The sequence below is a fragment of the Abramis brama genome (assembly GCF_963993115.1).
Source record: "Abramis brama genome assembly, chromosome: 7".
Classification (NCBI taxonomy): Eukaryota; Metazoa; Chordata; class Actinopteri; order Cypriniformes; family Leuciscidae; genus Abramis; species Abramis brama.
Genome location: NC_139969.1, coordinates 17,331,782 through 17,351,656, shown reverse-complemented (window position 1 = coordinate 17,351,656; position 19,875 = coordinate 17,331,782). Strand labels below are relative to the sequence as shown.

Here is a 19,875-nt window from a genome sequence, read left to right as displayed (position 1 = left end):
GATCCCTCACAGCCTCGTTTTCATTCATGTTAAAAATCAAAGATGTCTTTATTATATTTATTCATTAGCATGTATAACTTAATTTAGAGTAGAAACAAAGCATTTTGTGGTGTCGCTGCTACATGGTTCCTTCTAAAAGTTATTCTCTGTAATAGCAAAAAGATTGGACAATGCACGTGTTAACTGCATAAAACGAGCTGAGGAAAAGCAAATATAACCAGTTTAAACTCTCAATAGACACAAAAAGCTGCAATAAAAGCGAATGACTACTACAGCCTATCAATATTCTGGTATTCGGCTGTCACGTGTAAATTGAAACATAACCCAGGAGGAGTAAAACCTTCCCTGTGCGCAACTGCATCCAAAGCGCACACAGCTCATTCTGACCATGAAACGTATTTTAAACTTTATCTAGATTAGTTACAAAGACGTGTGTAATAGCAAGTTATTGAAAATAGCATAGCTATATCCATTTATTTGCTAGTCTTGTTTTGGGACTGGGAAGTTTTCGGTGATGGGCATGGCTGTACTCTGGGGTTCCCCGGGGAGTTTTCTTCATGTCTTGCTTATCCTGTTGAGCTGCGGCCAGTGTACTGTGGCTTTCTCGGGCGCTGGACAACAAGAGACGACCTGTGAGGCGAACGGCAGTGTTTATTATGTTGGCGAATGGTACTTTTTAGACTCAGATCATTGTACCCAATGCGAATGTACAACAGACGGGTCTGCCTGCGCGCGGACTGAGTGCGCATCCCTGCCTGCCGCCTGCATCCATGTCAGCCATTACCCGAAAGACTGCTGCCCGATATGCGAGAAGATCGGCTGCGAGTACGGGGGAGAAGTCTACGAGCTGGGGCAACACTTTCAGGTGAACTTCAGTGTGTCTGTAAGACTCTGCATACAAGGGTCACATACATAAGGAAAAGCTTTTTGTAACAAAATTACAATTTTTTTACACTGTTAAGTTGATGGATTTAGGTATGAATGCTTTCTATTTTTCGTTGTAATTGCTCTTTTTCGAGTCCTTAACATAGTGACCAAATAAAAGTTTAATAATACTCAGTAATTCCATCGCCAAGAATTGTTTTAAGATGTGTGAACAGGCCCCTAAGCTTTTCAATGTTTGTTTAAAAATTCCATAGGCCACCTAACGTTTCAGCTATATTTTTTTCCCCTAGGTGATGATAACTGTTTCAAAGGTTTGATATGGTACCAAAAGGAAAATTCAGAATATGTAGCGCCATCACGTGGCTAATGATACAGTTAAATGAGCAGTTCACCCAAAAAATAAAATATTTGTCATAATTTACTTATACTCTATTGTTCCGGAACTGAGTTTATTTCTTCTGTTGAAGACAAAAGAAGATATTTTGAAGAATGTTGGTAACCAGACAGTTCACGGCAACAATTGGCTTCCATAGTATTTCTTTATCCTACTATGGAACTCAATGGTTACCGACATTATTCAAAATATCTTCTTTTGTGTTCAACAGGAGAAACAAACTCATACAGGTTTGGAACAACTTGAGGGTGAGTAAGTATTAAGTAATGACAAAATGTTTTTTGGGTGAACTATCCCTTTAACATTGTCTCCATTAGTGGTGGAGATTTTAATGAATCTCAGGGACTCTTTTGGCAGGTTACGTCTGTGCGCCAGTAGGTGGCAAAGGGTGAGTATTTAATGATGATTGAAGGTGTTATTAAATCGTTCACTGAACCGATTCAATAAAACACTGAATGGACTGAAACAGGTCTTATTATCCTTTATTTAAATGAGATTGTTAACAAGGATCTGCAGTGCTGAGAAATCTGTAGGTACGCAAATTTGGAGTCAGTCAACTCTTCGTATTCAAATCAGCACATTGTGGATGTTTGTGCAACATGTTCAGCTCCTGAGGTCAATCTAATGAAATGCTCCTTAAAGGAACACACAGACTTTTTGGGACTTTAGCTTATTCACTGTATCCCCCAGAGTTAGATAAGTCCATACATACCCTTTTCATCTCCGTGCGTGCCGTAACTCTGTCTGATGCACCCACCACTAGCCTAGCTTAGCACTGGACTGGAGGTAAACGGCTCCAGCTAGCATACTGCTCCCAATAAGTTACAAAATAATGCCAACATTTTCCTATTTACATGTTGTGATTTTTATAGTCACTCCGCCCAAGTAGCAGTGCTTCACCTTCTGAGAATATAGTTCCCAGTATGTATACTAGAAGATGGCTGTGTCTCATGTGACCTTGTTATTTGTACACGCTGTGACTATACAAATCACAACATGTAAATAGGAAAATGTTGGCGTTATTTTGTCACTTATTGGGAGCAGTATGCTAGCTGGAGCCGTTTACCTCCAGTCTTTGTGCTAAGCTAGGCTAGCGGTGGGTGCGTCAGACAGAGTTACGGCACGCACCAAGATGAAAAGGGTATGTATGGACTTATCTAACTCTGGGGGATACGGTGAATAAGCTTAAGTCCCAAAAAGTCGGCGTGTTCCTTTAAAGGGAGAATGATTCGTTCATTCACGGATGAAATAGCACTTCAGTAAATCTGTGTCTGTAACAGACATTCCTATTTAGGTCTAAGATCACTGATTACATTTTCTAGAGCAAAATTAGCACTATTTATGCCACTTTGTCATTTACGTTGGATGTATTATTTTTTTTATAAACTCAGAACAAAAGTAGCCCTTTGTTTCTAAAAGATAATTGTTTGATTTGAGCCAATTCCTACATACCCATTCTTATGCATATTTATTCATTGTGAAAGTTAAAAGCTAATACAGTAGGTTTCTTTTGTTCTGAGTCAAGGTGAAGAACAAATCTGATGCACACTAGACTGGAATCACAAAGGGCAATTTAATACTCTGTTTAAGGAATTGAAGAATGAAATATCTCTGGTGGCACAGGCCTGGAAGAAGCAGGCTTATATGTGCTTCATTATCTCCTTGATTTGGTTATTATGGCTAATGGGGAATCCCTGAGGGGAAAATTGAAGCCTTCTGACAGACTCCAAGGAATACACTTTGCCTGAGCTGACATCATTTTCTTCCAGTCCATTTAACCCACCCTCAAGTACTGTCTGAGCCACAGGTGGTAATGTGGCTCCTACTTAAACAGCCATGTGGGAGTGGAATTTGATCACATTCTTCACATTATAGGATGTTAAAATGCTGTGTTGGATTGGCACAACATCAAATGTCTGCATTATGTATACAAGCAAGCAATTTGATAGTCCTGCTGGTTCTGTTTAAAAAGCCTTTTGAAAGAATAGAGTAATACATGTATTTTGATGGAATTGCATCAATTGATAAGCTATTTTCAACTGATGATTTGCACTTGATTTACAGCCCTCAGCATGCCATCACTGTACCTGTCACAGCGACGGTATCGCCCACTGTCAGGTAGCAGACTGTGTCCCTCCACCATGTGTTAATCCAGTCTATCAGAAAGGGATATGCTGCCCTCAGTGCATGGATGGTAAGGTTATTTTAGAATTTAAAAGAAAACTTTGCCATGTCTGTAAGGCTGATTAAACTTCTATGCAATTGTCTTTGTTCTCACATTCTCATGGCCTCCACACATAAATGGAGGGCACAACTGTGTTTGGTCTTTGGTAATGATGCTGTATGTAATATCTTCATATAACTCATTCAATAACAGATGGGGAGGTTCAGATGCCGGGCCATGTGCTACATTGGTTTCTGCACCTGAAATAAGATAACGCTCCTTATGAGTTTACCTTCCACCATATTGTTTTCTCTGTACACTGTGAAGTAAGAAGGCAATTATAGTGTTTACAGAGACTAAAGATAAGGCAGGCAAAACAACACACATAAATCAAAGCATATACTTCACCAATGTGATAAATGATCAGTTCCTCAAATGGTTGCATTTTTGTTGATACAAATTGCCTCAGTGTTGGAAAAAGTTTTTTTCTTATTTTTTCAAAGTTCAGAGCATACCAGAAGAAATTTTATATCATATATGTGTATGGCCTTCAAATACTATGTTGGGACATACAGATAGTCCCGTCCCAAAACTCACATTATTGGTTGAGTTAGTGTTGCGGGCTGGTTAGGGACAAAACAATGGTTTAGTAAAACAACAGTGTTTACACTTGTCTGAGAAATCAACCAATGAATGGCTTTTATATAGCTGTCTTTGTATTTTAAGATGGGATGGGTGGGGGGAATGGAATAATTAATCTTTATCTACAGATAATGGGCTTCATTAATCATCTCTCTCATTGTGGCTCCAGGGCCCAACTGTTACGTGAATGCCTCTAGGACCCAAGTGATCCCTGGAGGTGAGCCAGTGTGGGTCGACTCCTGCACTAAATGTCGATGTCATGAAGAACAGGATGCAGGTTATTGGGAGGGCCACCGTCTGGCAATGTGTTCCCATGTCCGCAACTGCCAGCCTGATGAGGGCTAAACTGAGGAAAGAGGTCAAAAATGGGGTCATCTGTCATCCCAATTTATACAATGGATGACAAAAACTCAGCAGATATCTAAACCACACTTCCTGATGAAAGTGTTGAGGATATATAGCCTACAAGTTTTTAATGATTAAAGAACAGTCTATTATAGTTAATTAGTTTTATGATGTCTTTACTGCCTTTCTGGGGCTTGGTAGTTGCATAGGCTGTCAATGGAAGAACAGAAAGCTCTCAGATTTCATTAAAAAAAATCTTTATTTGCACTGTTAGAAAAATCTGTAGAAATTACAGTATTACTGGCAGCTACTTGCCAGTAACTTACTGTAGATTTAAATTGATGTTATTTACTGGCAACAATTTGTTCAAAATTAAATGAACATTAAACATTAACAAGTCTTTATCTTTACAGAATAAAACTAAAATAACAGCCTCATGCAAAGCATTCTGGGAACCAAAATCTGAAGGAAAAAAAACAGAAAAAGGTTGATGAAGATTTCTGGTTCCCAGAATGCTTTGCATTAGATTGTTATTTTATAGTTTTATTCTGTAAAGACAAAGACTTGTTAATGTTAATTTAACTGAACAAACTGTTGCCAGTAAATAACATAAATTTAAATCTACAGTAAGTTACTGGCAAACAGCTGCATAACTACAGCAAATTTTTTACAGTGTGTGTTCCGAAGATGAACAAATATCTTGCGGGTTTGGAACGACATGAGGGCGAGTAATTAATGACAGAATTTTAATTTTTGTGTTAACTAACCCTTTCACATTCCAGTTGTTAATGTAAATTGAGTGGGTATATTATTGCTTTGACTTACTAAGGGATATTCCCTAATGAACCAGATAATAGAGCTTAGTTTTGAGACACCTTTTTGGCATGGTTATAAATAGCACAGTGAGCATATTACATTGTTTATGTGCCTTTTAGTATCTACAGTGCAGTTGTGTTTAAAAAACGTTGACATTGGGCACTGTGTAGTGCACAATTGCACCTGCAGATGCAATGATCTTACGCTAATCTTTGTGATTGTTTTTTTTTAAATATTTATATATATGTGATTTGTAGTAGTGTAGCATGTGTGTTTACATAGTTTTCTGCTTCAAATGCATGAAAACCAAAGTATATTCAGACTTCAAGACTTACATTATAGCCATGCAAGCATGGAAACAGCTAATGTAGCATGAAATACAAACAAACTAACCTATCATAAATGAATCATGTATAAATAAAGCAGACTCATTGTTGCTTTATTTCTGTTCTGACACTTCATTCAAAGCTATGGGAAAATTGCTACTTTTTTCAAGGCCTGTATTTGCAGAAATGAGACAGAATGTACACAAATATAAATAAACCACAAGTGATCCATGTGTCTTGTCTTATTATCCCATATACAAATCTGGAGGATGTTTGTGATGTTATATCTACTAGTTTATTGCAACATCTGTCACATAAAAACAATAACTTTTTTAGGGACATATTATTGAGTTTCCTCCACATGGCTGACAGTTTAGAGATACGATGTTCCCTTTCCAATAACTGCCATGTCCCAGAGCAGTGATTTGGACTGGTGCTGATAAAAGTTGGGTGTTATAATAATCAGGTGTACATATGAGATTTATTACTTTAGCCTCATAACAGTCTTCTTATAAACTCCATATTTTTGCACACACAAACAACAATAACATATGGCATTCTACATTCGTTCCACCCCAGAAACCCATTAACCCACCAACAAATTCTTGTAGCATCAGATTTATTGATTGTATACAAAAAGTATGTTTGATATGACATAATGCATTCTATATAAGATATAGTATTTTTGACATTCAATGTACAAAAAACCTAGCAAGTCTTTAAAAATGTGCCCCAGACATGAAGACCTGAGGCCGTCAGTAGTTTCTTACGCAAGTCATTGTGTAGGTGTGGAATACTTGCCCACTTCTGTCCCTCTCTCACATACATAAGCATCGAGCACAAGATGGAGTTCTTTCCAGAGAATGACTGAGGGCAAAAAGGGAGATGAAGGAGAGAGGCTGAGCATTACGTGTAAGTATGTGTGTGTGTGCGCGCGCGAGAGTTCTCAGGGTTTGCTGACCCAAGGGTGAGATAAAAGAATGGCATCACAATGAAAAGTGCATTCATTGTGGCACTGGTGTGATTTCGCAAACTATAAAGCGAGAGTTGCTGAAGTGAACGGTGAATATATAGCATCCTGATCTCAAGGACAGCATTTGTGCTTCGCAAGGTTGGTAATGGGAGTTGTGCAAGCTTCACTTGATTGCATTTGTTGGCACAAGAAATATGAAAAACTTATGGATGGAAAAATAAGATGATTGTATATATGTATGAATGTATATACTTTTATAAACGGCAATAAAACATTTCTAATATTATCGGATTCCATTCAAATGACTAAAGAATATATCTATATCGTAGATTTTAATGCAGCTTATTTGTCACTGGGGCAATATAAGAATGCAATAAGATCAAATTAATAGATTGTATCACCAGACTAACTTTTAAAAATGCAGTTTTCACCATATACATTTTTCAGAACATTGCCCTTAAAGGTGCACTCAGTAATTTTATAAATATGTAGGTAAAAGAAATCTCTTGCTCTTTCACAAAGCCTGCATTTATTTTAATACAAATACAGCAAAATAAAGGTTTTCTATTTTAATGTGTTAAAATGTAATTTATTCCTGTGATGGCAAAGGTCAATTTTCTGCAGCCATTTCTTATTAGAAATCATGCTGATTTGGTGCTCAAGAAACATTTCTTATTATGCTGTGCTGCTTAATATTTTGTGGAAACAGTGATACTTTTTCATTATTCTTTGATGAACAGAAAGTTCAAAATAACAGCATTTATTTAAACAATTATATATTATTTTGATCAATTGAATTCATTTTTGCTGAATAATAGTATCAATTTCTTAAAAGAAAATGAGAAAAACATTTTTTGAACAGTATATAGCTAACTGCCCTACTGAACAATTTCACTTGTGAAATAAATAAGTCACGGCAACATAAATCTATGATGACTGCCATATCAATTAGCGCAACCAACAAAAAATGACAATTGAGAGGTATACAAATAAAAAAGTTTCCCAAAAAATTACTAGGCATTAAAAAGTATCATGGTGTGTCTCTCCAATATGTTGGACCTAGTTCCCTTTACACCATATGGACTGCTTTATTCCATTTTTTAAAACAATTAAGATAATGTAAATGACAAGCACTCAGCAACATTTTTGTTTTCTCCTTCAATTTAATACATGCCTTGATACAAGAACCCAAAAAAGAAATAATCTCATCTTGCTCCGACTGAAACCGTTTCCTTTTCATTTGCCAAGATATTTTGGGATGAGCATAATGTCTTTTTAATATGGATATTGGCTTGAAATCTTTAAAGGTTTCAGGATTCACTGCATTCTGCAACACTGTTCTGAGCATTTAAAATAAAGGTCACAGAGCTATAGTAAATATTACTGAATATAATCAATGAACAGTTCTGAATATACTCGACTATGTGCAAAGAGAGAGGGCATATATCTTTAAATTAAACTATAGACATAATCTTTAATGCTATTAATACAGGAAAATTCAAAGAGCTTAAGGCAAAATTGTGTCAGGTAAGTTTTAGCAGTTATTTTGCTTGATGGTGTATGTACAAATACGGCATGGCAGAAGTGATGCACTTTTAACTGACAGGTAGCGGCACCTATGAGACAGAGGTGATGAAATACTTAAGGAGGAAACCGATGTGACAGTGACTGCTTGGGTCAGCAGTTAAGACAACACAAATGCACACACAGAAATGAAATAGGTTGGTGAGGCTAAACTGAAAGGCATGAGGAGAAAAGAAGAGGAAATGTGTATTTTAAAAAGGTCAGGGAGAGTGGCTGGGCTCTCATTAATGACTTCCTCTGTGCTGGGCTGAAAGAATCGTTGATAGCACAAAAGACCGTCCACACACTGCGCAGGAAAGCCGATAAGAGAGAAAAAATAGCTAGTACTCCCCTCATAAAACATCTGAAGGCATCAGCTTGGTGTTTTCAGGCAGTAAAATAAAATGGTAAGAAGGAATAAGGAACTGTAAAACAAGTTTTCAAAGTATAACGGGGTCCAAAATTAACATTCGCCAAATGCCAATTGCGAGTAAAAAAGGACAGTGAAAAATTTGAAGACTAGTCCAATCTTATGTTCATATATGATTTTGTTTTTATGTATGATGTTTTTTGTCCTCCCGAACTCCTTGTTTGACACATAAATTATCGTTCAAAAGTTTGGGGTCGGTAAGATTTTGTTAAAATCTCTTGTTTTTGATAAAAACGCTCACCAAGACAGCATTTATTTGATTAAAAATACAGTTAAACAGCAATGTTGAGAAATTAATTTGAATTTTTAGCAGCCATTAGACCTTTTGCTTTTCCTTTCCTTCAGAAATCCCTCTAGTATGCTGTTTTGGTACTCAAAAAATATATAATAATACTGAATTAAAGTATCAATTTCTTTAATAAAAAAATCTTCCAATACTTTACACATTAAGATAGGCCGATACCAAAACAAAAACATGAAGGAAGAAAAATTGAAGTAAAATAGGTCTTCAAGTTATGACATTTTTACAAATCAACAAAGGCTGAATTCAGCTTCTAATGATCTGTGCTTTCATAAATATGCTAAACAATCTAAAATAATTCCTTTGTCCTAGGGACAAAAAAAAAAGAAGCCAATATTAATTCCTGGCCAGAAAGACATATTTGTGGTCTGTAAATTTTCTCAATTCACTCAAATTGGCAGGTGTGGCAAAAGGTTGATTTTGGACCCTGGGTGAATATTTTATGAATATTTTATATATAGCCTCTGTAAATGATCCTCAAAAGAGGTGCGAAACTCTAAGACTGAACGATATGGGCATTATTTGATCAATGCACTCATAACCAACTTCATCCTTCAAGTTTTTAAAAAGAAAGCATTGATATATGACAGGTCTAAATATGAATCTTTGAGGCAAATGAGAGTAAACAAAGACAGAGTGGCTCGTAGCACAGTCAGTTTTGAGCAGGTGGTGATAGATACAGAGGTTTGATCATCAGTAACTTCTACAGAAGCTCCTCTATCTCCAAGCGAAAGTTCTTGCCGTTTCTCCAGGCATCTACACGGCAGCCAGAGGATCTGCAGTGACGATCCACTTGGACCATATTGACTGACACAGTCATGTGCTTGTAGGACTAGTCCAGATCCAGTCTAATCACATTACATAATTGTCCCCCGAGTTCCCATGATAACACCGCGACTAGGGTATCATCCTCAGAAATGGCGAGAAGTGTTTTCATGGCTGATGAAATTCAGCTTAGTCCCAAGAGACGATTCAAAATAAAAGAGCGCAAGAGATAGAGACACAATCCAAAGAGCCAACTTCAAGCACCAATTTATCAACCTCACATGATCCACCAACATCTGTGATACGAAAGAAGAGATTTGAACACTGCAAGCATCGCAGGTACAAAGACACATTCGCTTTTGAAATGTACAGTATGTTCTGACTGACTTACATCAAGTGACCAAGCAGTTCTTTGTAGATCATCGTCAGATGTTACTCACCACAACCAGAACTGAACAGTCCTCCCGGTATTGATCCTCAAGGTCTGAAAAAAACCCCAGCCTTTGGGGTATAACGATGATGTTTCTGTCCTTCCAGACACCGTGTGCACATCTCGATCTGGATCAGGATACGAATCCACAACAAGCTTCCATGTATTCCTGAGAACTATCCAGCATATCACTGCTGTATCATAGGAAGGTGACCCTGGGCAGAGTTTGTGTGTGTGCGTGTGTGTGCTGAACTTTAGCAAGGTCATGGTCTCTCGGTCAAGACCTGGTAGCTTTCTATCCTTTGAAGGGTCTGGGAGGAGGCTTGCCGATCTCTACGGAAATGTTGGTATAGAGCGGATACTTCTTCACAGACACCACTCTGTACATCAGCGAGCTGATCCCATCTTTCCTCATGGTGTTCTTGGTGTTCTGGATCTTACTGAACCTAGAGAAAGAAGAAGAAATACAAACTGTATTAGCTGTGCCATGGATTTAAGATGAATTTACAAAACCCACAAAAGGCTCAAACTGGACTTGATGAACTCTCAGAACAGAGAAAATGTGAAAATATTTGACCTTTAGTGGTACAACAGCTTGGTTTGAAGTATAACTTCAAAAAGACTTAAAACATTTTTTGTATCTTGTTTACCCCTAAAAGTTCCTTAGTACCTTAAGGGTATGTATTACTATTCAACTAATATGCCACTTTTAGGGGTTGATAAGATACAAAGTCGACCCTTTAAGGATACTGCCCCAGTGACAAGCTGTTGTACCCTTATTTTTTTCTGTGAAATACCAAAAGTCATTATGGACTAATAATCTTCTCCTTAATCTGCAGCTCTCAAATTAAATATGGCAGCATTGGGGCAGGTTGGAAGTCAATAATCTCAATTACACTGGTTCTCCTGTCTTGTAACTAAACACCATGACCTGCTCTATAGGTGCCAACATTGATTTCAGAGCTGAAGATAAAGGTTATCAGTTACAAGCATTGATTTTGGGTCTATTCATAACACAAAAACATAATTTGGCTTCAGGAGACTTGGGGTATAGCGAACAAGTATATCTTTTTTTTTTTTAACTTTTTTTGTCCTTTTGGAGCTAGACAGACCATACTCACTGGAAAATATATGTAAAGATTCTTTAATCTCTTCATGTTTCAAGGAAAATAACAGGTTTGGAACACCATGTTTTTGGTGGACTATTCCCTTGGCAAGGTTCGGGTCCCATAACAAATGTATGTTCAAATGCTCAACTGCCACAGCATAAAGCTAGTAAAGCCAAGCTCCTTGGTCTAACTTTCAAGAATTGTCATACTGATAATACTTTTAAGTCACTGCCAAATGATCATGTCAAAAAAGGTAAGCATCATAATACAGAGCACTTACATAGGGTTATACCAATGTCAACCAGCAGGGGGTGAAATAACATTGATAAAAGTGCACAGAGCATCACTCTCACAAAGAAAAAAAACCAAATGGACCACATTTATCATGCATCAAAACAAAATACATTTTATGAGCCACATTGAACATTTCCAAACACTTATGCAATATAACAAGATTTTACAATTGAATACAGCAGAGAAAATGAGCATTTGGTTTGGGCTCTGGAAGATAAGAAAAGAAGAGATATTAGCATATGAGACTACTGTGGTTTATCAATAAAATGAGAGGTTCCTTAGGTTCAATGAGCTCAGCTAGAAAAGCAAAGTAGAGGAGTATTCAGGAGCTGTGCTTCCCCCAGTGTTTTATATTACATCTTAACCTCCCATCCCTTAAGACACTTTAAATGATATTAATTTCAACATTTCGGCCTTAGCCGAAGAAGAACTATACTAATAAATAGGACACTTGCCCTGAAAAATGCCACAAAAGTAGGAAAGAGAGTTTAAGTTGTCCGTTAAGGGTAGCTTGATTTATGCAACGCTATCAACTTCCATATCAGTGTAGGTACCACAAAGAATATTAGAGAGTCTGCAGATAATGATTTATGTACACTGCTTGAATGAAATTGGAGTATTTGAGAGGGCTCACGCTCAGCTAGAATTAATATTCATGCGGACCAGTGTGCAGCAGCACTAACTAATCTGGGGAAGGTTGATGAATAGTAGTAGTAATAGTTCCTCCGGCAAGCATAGCGTCTCATTATGGAGGTTGATGCTCTTCTGCAGATTGACCAAACAAAGATGGCTGTGGCAATAACAGAGCTGAGGAGAGGGAAACCATTCATCAATTCTAGCAACTCTTTTTAAAAACGGTGCGCTTGGCGAACGCAGCTATTTAATCCATGAAGTATGTCTAAAAAACAAATGACCTAAACCTGTGACAGGAAAATAAAACAAATCTTAAAGTGCCGGGAAGTAACTTGAAGTTACCACAACCTAAATGATGCAGGAAGGATCAGCTTCCCTATATGAAAATATATATTTACTGTTTATAGTTTGAGGTCGGTAAGACTGTTTTTGAAAGAAAGTTATACTTTAATTCAGTAAGGACACATTCAATTATTCAAAAGTGACAGTAAAGACATTAATATCTCAAATAAATGCTGTTCTTTTGAACCTTCTATTCATTAAAGAATGTAAAAAAAAGTATTACTGTTTCCACAAAAATATCAAGCAGCACAACTGTGTTCAACATTGATAAAAAGAAAAATTGTATTCAGAGTGCTCACCAACCAGTCAGAATTAACCTTAAGCTATGCACAATATATCTTATACACTATTTCGGCTATTGGCTGTTTTTTGTTGTTTTTTTAATAGGTATTGGTCGATATTGGTTATTTAATTGTGCATTTCATTTTATGTATATGCCAATAGCCAAAATGGTGTATAAGATATATTGTGCATAGCTTAAGGTTAATTCTGACTGGTTGGTGAGCACTCTGAATAGGGAAAAGCCTCATACGAAACATGTTAATGACATATTTGCACCTCAAATTATCAGTTTTCACCCAAATTTCTCTTTAAGACGACACACAAGGCCCTCGAGAACAAATGTATAACTACTAAATACAAGCTGAAGCTACATAAATACATTGTCCACCCTACAGTTATAGACAAATTACAGGGGAAATGAGGCAAAATCCAATACATTAACACAGAAAATACGAAAAATGCGAATATGCTTCAAAGAGCGGCATAAATAAATGTCAGTAATCCACAGTATTTCCCAAATCAGCTTTCTTTTATCAAATTTCCTGCTCAACTTTAAAAGGCTGTTGGGTTTGAGACTAAACCTCTTATCACGTACAAACGAGCCATCTTAGAATAATCCCCACAAGTCTCTAATGGAGGCAATAAAATCTAGAGAGGAAGGGATCATACTCTAAATGACTTCCCATTATTCTAGTTATGGTGCTAATCAATTATTAATCAGATGCCCAGATGAGTTGCGGCTCTACCACCTACACTGATGCATGTCTGTGTGTGTTATATCAGCTTTGGCAGAGTAAGGGGGTGTTTCAGAGATGCGGTTGAGATCCATCAATCTCAGACCGCACTTCCTGATATATTGATTGTCATCGAGCCGCAGTGGCCACGTCTGTGTCGGTCTGTGGATGTTCATCATCACACGGATAGCTCACTTATTTTGTACGCTTAAATGGAGCTTTTCTGACTAACGCCAAAATAAAACTGCTGTAAAATTGTGCAACTATATAACTTTTAGTTATGCATTTATTATTAATCAAAAATAATTGCTAGTTTTTCTTTCAGGATTTTCTTTTTATTCTTTCAGGGTGCTTTCATGAATAAAGCTCAAAAGAAACAGCATTTATTTGAAATAGAATTTGTTTTGTATCATTATAATTGTCTTTACTGTCACTTTTGATCAATTTGAATGATTCCTTGCTGAATAAAAGTATTAATTTAAATGATTACATTTTAATTTTAATAATGAAATAATTTTTATTTAAAAATATAAGAAACATTGTACATACCACACATGTATAAGTGGTAGTGCATCTCGGTTTCAACACAAATATCAATCAGCAAAAACTTTTTATAAATAATAATATTAAATGTTTCTTGAGCACCAAATCAGCATATATAGAAGGAACTCATTTTTGCTACAACAGGAATAAATGACATTTTAAAATATTTTCACAAGTTAATTTAAAATTGTAATAATATTTCACAATATTACAGTTTTTACTGTATTTTTGATCAAATAAATGCAGCCTTGGTAAGCATAAGAGACTTTTCAAAAATATTTTAAAATTGTGTTTATACTGTATATGTACTATATATAACCTGCATTGTATCTGTATCCTGCTTATTCCTGCAAGGTTTTGATAGAGCAGCCCTGGGTTAATCGAACAGCATAAAATAAATGTTTCAGCGAACGATAAAGGGCGCATTTTCCGGTCTGATGGTTGTACTGAAGGTGGATCTCAGCTATCGAAACTGCATTGTTTTACCCGTTTGAGACCGAACACAAACAAACGACCTGTCTGTGACAACAGGCCTACTTTAGCATGACATGTTTCAATTCATTAACTTCAGCAAAGACACCTCATTCATTTCTACCCGTGTGTTCTTATGTCCTCTCCAGTGAAATTGAGTTTAGCATGCGCTCGTGGCTCTCTGGGTGGGCCGCGCTCATTACTTCAATTGTCTGAGCCACTTGTAGGAAAAAGACAAAAAGAACGAGGGAGAGAGAGACATAAATAGAGAGACAGTGAGTGAAAGAGAAAGAGAGATCAAGGGAAAAAAGAATAAGAATGAAACTGAGCAAAAGATTATAAATCACTGACTCTTATCTTTGCACTGTGAGAGCTGAGTGAAACCTCCTACCAGAGAAAAGACCAATCCTAACTTTTAATGGCATTTCTTTTGTTTCTGTCTTGCCATTTCGCTCAAAGCTTTCCCAAGATAGACAACCACCAAGAAAGAGTGGACCAACCTGCAACTGCAGGAATCGTTTTGCAATTAGTTTCTCCGCTGTGAAGCTTTTCTACCTGGGAACAATCTGGCTCGCAGCCCACCGTCCATGGATGGGCTTATCGACTCATTGATTGGGCTATTTTACACACGGTGACGTCTGAGCTATTCAAGCATTAAGAACCTCCGCCAGCTGGCATTAACACACACACACAATCATATTTAGAAGACTGAATGCATCTTAAAAAGAACATTTATATAGCCCCAGATAATTGAGTAACAAAAGCTGGACAAATTTTGCAATACACCAAACTAGCAATTATAATGAGTGACTAACTGGGAGGATTATTACAGCTCATACAATAACAATGTTCACTGTTATTACATATTCAGTCTATTTTTCTTTTGACAAAAATGTTTCTCAAGTTCAGGCAATATTTTATGTTGTCTGTCATATTTTAGTAAATAAAATTGATTTTTTGTGTCAATAAAAATATCCTCGTAACGGTCAATGTGTAAAATATAATATAATAATGAAGACCAAATTGTAGCCACATTTCTTAATATTTAGAAAAATCAATGTTTGATGTGTGTGTGTGTGTGTGTGTGTGTGTGTGTATACACACGTCAAACATATAGGGTATCAAATTAAACAAAATAAGAAACTTTCCTTTGCTCTTGATATAACAGAATGTGAGTTTAGTGAAGTATTGTTACTGTTTAAAAGATACTGTGTTGTGAATTCTACATTTTAGAGACTGCTAATTAGCCTGATAGCTAAGTGGTTTACTGTCTTACAGTAAATTGTTGGAGGAGGCTGGCCAGCATTGAGTCAGGTGCATGCAGATAGACTTAAAGCATAAATAGTTGTTGCTGCGACAGATAGCGAGATTGGCTTGTTTCTGAAGAAGTTGTGTTCGACGTGCAGCCCTTTACCCTTCCATATCAGTATGAGGTATGAGCAATTCCAATTTTTAAAGGGCATTTTTTCGTGCTCACACCCAAAGTGCGCGCACATAAAGCCGCCTCTCAGTACTAAAATGAGTTATTTTTCACTGTTTATTGCGACTAAACAGTCAGATACACACAAAATAATGTAAAAACGTAAATACAGTTTGAAGTGTTTATGTTTTAAGTGAACATAAACAGTTGAGAAAGAAATGCATATGTAACAGTATAATGGATCTATAATGTGTTTATAGATCTATAATGTGTTTCAGGTCTTAAAGTGACAGCAGCCTAATATACCTGCTGCCAAATTATGAGATAATATAAAAAATATCTATATGGCAGTTTTACCCCATGGTATCGATGTCAAAATTGTAGCCAGTAAAAATGCTGAGTGGTTAGTAACTTTGGAAAACCATTAGCCACAGTGGCCCTGTTGACACACACACACACACACACACACATATATATTAATTGCCGTTTTAATCTTTAATGGTCTGTGTCAGAACAGTAAAATTGTAATATTCTGATAAACTACATTTGATGCTTGTAATCAAATATTGTGAGCTCACATTTCCTACTCTACAATATCATATTTTCTTCAACAGTATGTCTTAATTAAAATAGTTTAAATATCAACGTGTTGTCTTTCACGTTAAAAAAATTCACATTTTTATCAGTAATTTTTTGAAGATATAAACAAGAAGGTACTATCAAACAAAAAATACTTAAAATTAATCAAACATATCTCCCTTTAACTGTCAATTACAAACATGAATTGAATGTTACATTATGTTCATATAGAAAAATAGCACAGCAATAATTTTAACGATAACTCACTGCTGAAACTAGATCAGGTCTAGGCTGGTTATTGTTGGTTTGGTGCTGACCTAAGTTGGTAGACCAATCCTGTTCACCAACAAAACTTGCCATGATGGTGTTTGGAGCAGTAAAGGTAATTGCAAGAATACAATCTGCCTGAAAACTGTAAAATGTCAGTAATATCATAATAATGTCTTATATCTGCAGTGCAAAGGGTTCTGCTGTGTTTTAGATCCATAAGTCACAAGAATAGGATACTGTAAGTGGTGTGATTTAACACTTCCTTAATCTTAAGCATTCACAGGCACAGCGATGAGGTGGCAGGAGAGCAGGGTCTTACCTCTGGGGGTTTGGCTCATTGTGCTTGTCTCTCTCATGCTTGATCATCCTGTAGCGGCCGATTCTCACGTCAGGCCGAGACACTTTCATCCCATTTAGTGTGATTCTGACAGAAAGGGGGAGAACAATAGAGAAAAATTATAGTTAGTGTCTATGAGGTTTCATAATATCGACTGACTGATTGGCCTCACGCAGTCAAAACATCATCTAATGACTGTCATAGTCGTGGTGACAGTCTGTTTATTTTGTGTTCATCTTCCTATACGTTCAAAGTATGTACCAAAATTGATGAAGAACTTACATACAGTGCTATATCTTTATATGTACTTGCATCTAACCCCAAATAAAATAACAACCATGCAATGCAAAATATAATACAACAATACATTTTAATATAACATTTTAATAATAATAATAATAATAATAATAGTTGTTAAAATATTATTATTATTATTATTATTATTATTATTATTATGGACTTTATAATAATTCAGAATTGTTAATAATAATGATAATAATAATAATAATGCCAGAAAATGTCAAATGAGTAGAAAACTAGACAGAATTAGAAAAACAAAGCAAAACAAGTCAGTAGCCGAGAACTGAGTCGGGAATGTTTGCTTAAGAGAGCAGTCAGACCATGCAGCTCCACACACACCCAGGCTGAAGTACAATCCCATTTGTTTGAGTAACTACAGCTTAGAGCGACTCAGGATTGCTTGAACAATCCAACCATTCTAATCTCCCTGCTTGGCTCCAGGTCTTGGCATTAGTGCAAATCTTATGTTTGTCATGTGAGCATCGTGTCATTCGAGCTCTGAGCCTCGCGTTGCATTTCTGAGGGATGACGCCTTTCTTAAAGTATATGATTAGATGGAAATCCTTCCGAGGAGAATAAGGGCATGCCTATTCCTGTGTTTGTGTGGGATTTTATGATTTATAATTTTTTTTTAAATATATATATACACCTCATCCTAATAATACAAGAGCAAGGCCATTGTCATAAATAATGTAGCTAGGAGGATTGAAGGTAATCTCTGGGTATTCTTGACCCAGAAACAGAAAGGAGATTTCTGAGGGCCTGAGATTATCATGAGAGAAAAGACAATGTAAACAATAAAGACGACGACATAGAGTGGATTTGTAAACGTCACTGAGGACGAAACTTGATGCGTGACAGTGACCACATTTGCATGCAAATTAATTTGGTAGTTTGTAACCAGTTCTTTGTCCATTTTAAATCAACTGTAAAACAGGACTGCACATTGTGGATGATCCAAAATACTTCACCTTAGAAAAAAGGACCATGTAGAGCGATGGTGCTTTGATACTATATTACTGAATGATTATCATGTTCCATGGCATTTCCATATATTTAATAATATATTAATGGGATTTACAGGGTATTCTCAAGTACCAAAGTATTAACATGAGCCTAAACATTATGACCAGTCACAGGTGAAGCGAGAACTGGATCTGGTTCGATGAGTCTGTGGAGGGAGTGTGATGCTCTGGGCAATGTTCTGCTGGAAACCATTCATGTGGACGTAAATTTGACACATGCCACCTTACCTAAACATAATAATAATAATAATAATAATAATAATAATTCATTACATGTATATAGCGCTTTTCTCAGCGAAGGGGGAATCTCCTCAACCACCACGAATGTGCAGCATCCACCTGGATGATGCGACGGCAGCCATATTGCGCCAGAACGCCCACCACACATCAGCTTATTGGTGGAGAGGAGACAGAGTGATGAAGCCAATTAATATATATATATATATATATATATATATATATATATATATATATATACACACTGTATATGGGGATGATTAGGAGGCCATGATGGACAGAGGCCAAGGGGCAAATTTGGCCAGGATGCCATGGTTACACCCCTACTCATTTCGAAAGTCATCCTGGGATTTTTTGTGACTACAGAGAGTCAGGACCTCGGTTTTACGTCTCATCCGAAAGACGGTGCTCTTTGAGAGTATAGTGTCCCCATCACTATACTGGGGCAGTAGGACCCACACAGACCACAGGGTGAGCACCCCCTGCTGGCCTCACTAACACCTCTTCCAGCCGCATCCTGGTTTTCCCAGGAGGTCTCCCATCCAGGTACTGATCAGGCTCAACCCCGCTTAGCTTCAGTGGGCAACCAGTCTTGGGCTACAGGGTGATATGGCTGCTGGCCTACATTGTTGCAGACCAGGTACATCCCTTCATGACAATGGTGTTCCCTGGTGGAAGTGAAAGCCTCTTTCAGCAGGATAATGCACTCTACCACACTGCACACATTGGTCAGGAATGGTTTGAGGAACATGATGAAGAGTTCAAGGTGTCACCTTGACGCCTTAATCAATGCCAATTGAGCATCTGTGGGATGTGCTAGAACTATATTATATATATATATATATAGGTGAAGTGTGTATTTTCTGTACTATTTGTGGTTATATTTGTGATCAAGTCAGACCCAGGACTCATAATATCTGATTATACGATTCAAACAGCAAAACCATGCAGAGATATTATTAAAAATCATGAAACATTAGGCAATGAGAAAAGTACCTGAAAAAATGTTTTTTACTATCTTATACAATTTTAAAGATGTTTAAATATTTTACTGGACAAGACAAAAATACTGATAATGAAAACATTATTTTGCAATCTAAGAACATTGACTATTTATGAATGTCTCATATCTGAATTTTGCTCAACTGCATTGCTGGGTGAGAAGCTATTTTAGCTCTTCTGCTTTGATTTGAGTTTTGGCTGGAATCAGTTCAGTTCCAGGTATTTGAAGGAGGCATAAAAAGATGACAAAAAAGCTCAGATAA

At 36.7% G+C, this 19,875-nt stretch overlaps 2 protein-coding genes across 5 annotated transcripts in view; one reads left to right on the top strand and one right to left on the bottom strand.

Moving 5' to 3' along the window:
• Window positions 1–303: 303 nt before the first annotated feature.
• Window positions 304–5,805, top strand: LOC311087443 (von Willebrand factor C domain-containing protein 2-like). 4 transcript variants are annotated; one of them, XR_014607283.1, is made up of 4 exons: window positions 329–865; window positions 3,344–3,473; window positions 4,255–4,694; window positions 5,104–5,802. XR_014607283.1 is itself a non-coding variant. In XM_084120766.1 (3 exons), the coding sequence occupies exons 1-3, from the start codon at window positions 515–517 to the stop codon at window positions 4,428–4,430; spliced, it is 657 nt and encodes a 218-aa protein (XP_083976892.1). In that variant the 5' UTR covers window positions 304–514; the 3' UTR covers window positions 4,431–5,805. The 4 variants fall into 4 exon arrangements, 1 of the variants encoding a protein (XP_083976892.1); XR_014607281.1 differs by having other exon boundaries at window positions 348–865; window positions 4,255–4,724; window positions 5,058–5,805; XR_014607282.1 differs by having other exon boundaries at window positions 348–865; window positions 4,255–4,868; window positions 4,942–5,803.
• A 4,518-nt stretch (window positions 5,806–10,323) lies between these two features.
• b4galt2 (UDP-Gal:betaGlcNAc beta 1,4- galactosyltransferase, polypeptide 2) overlaps window positions 10,324–19,875 on the bottom strand; it is a 104,073-nt gene continuing 94,521 nt past the window's right edge. Inside the window, exons 6-7 of the mRNA XM_084120765.1 lie at window positions 17,031–17,135; window positions 10,324–10,480 (exon numbers count right to left, since the gene is read on the bottom strand). Coding sequence (XP_083976891.1) covers window positions 10,330–10,480; window positions 17,031–17,135 — 256 coding nt within the window. The 3' untranslated portion in view covers window positions 10,324–10,329. The remainder of the gene's footprint in view (window positions 10,481–17,030; window positions 17,136–19,875) is intronic.

Bases quoted from the DNA above. Each gene is read 5' to 3' on its own strand.
- LOC311087443 (XM_084120766.1), top strand. From the start codon at position 515: ATGGGCATGGCTGTACTCTGGGGTTCCCCGGGGAGTTTTCTTCATGTC. The intron at 866-3,343 runs GTGAACTTCAGT...CTTGATTTACAG, and splicing joins AGCTGGGGCAACACTTTCAG to CCCTCAGCATGCCATCACTG. The intron at 3,474-4,254 runs GTAAGGTTATTT...TTGTGGCTCCAG, and splicing joins CTGCCCTCAGTGCATGGATG to GGCCCAACTGTTACGTGAAT.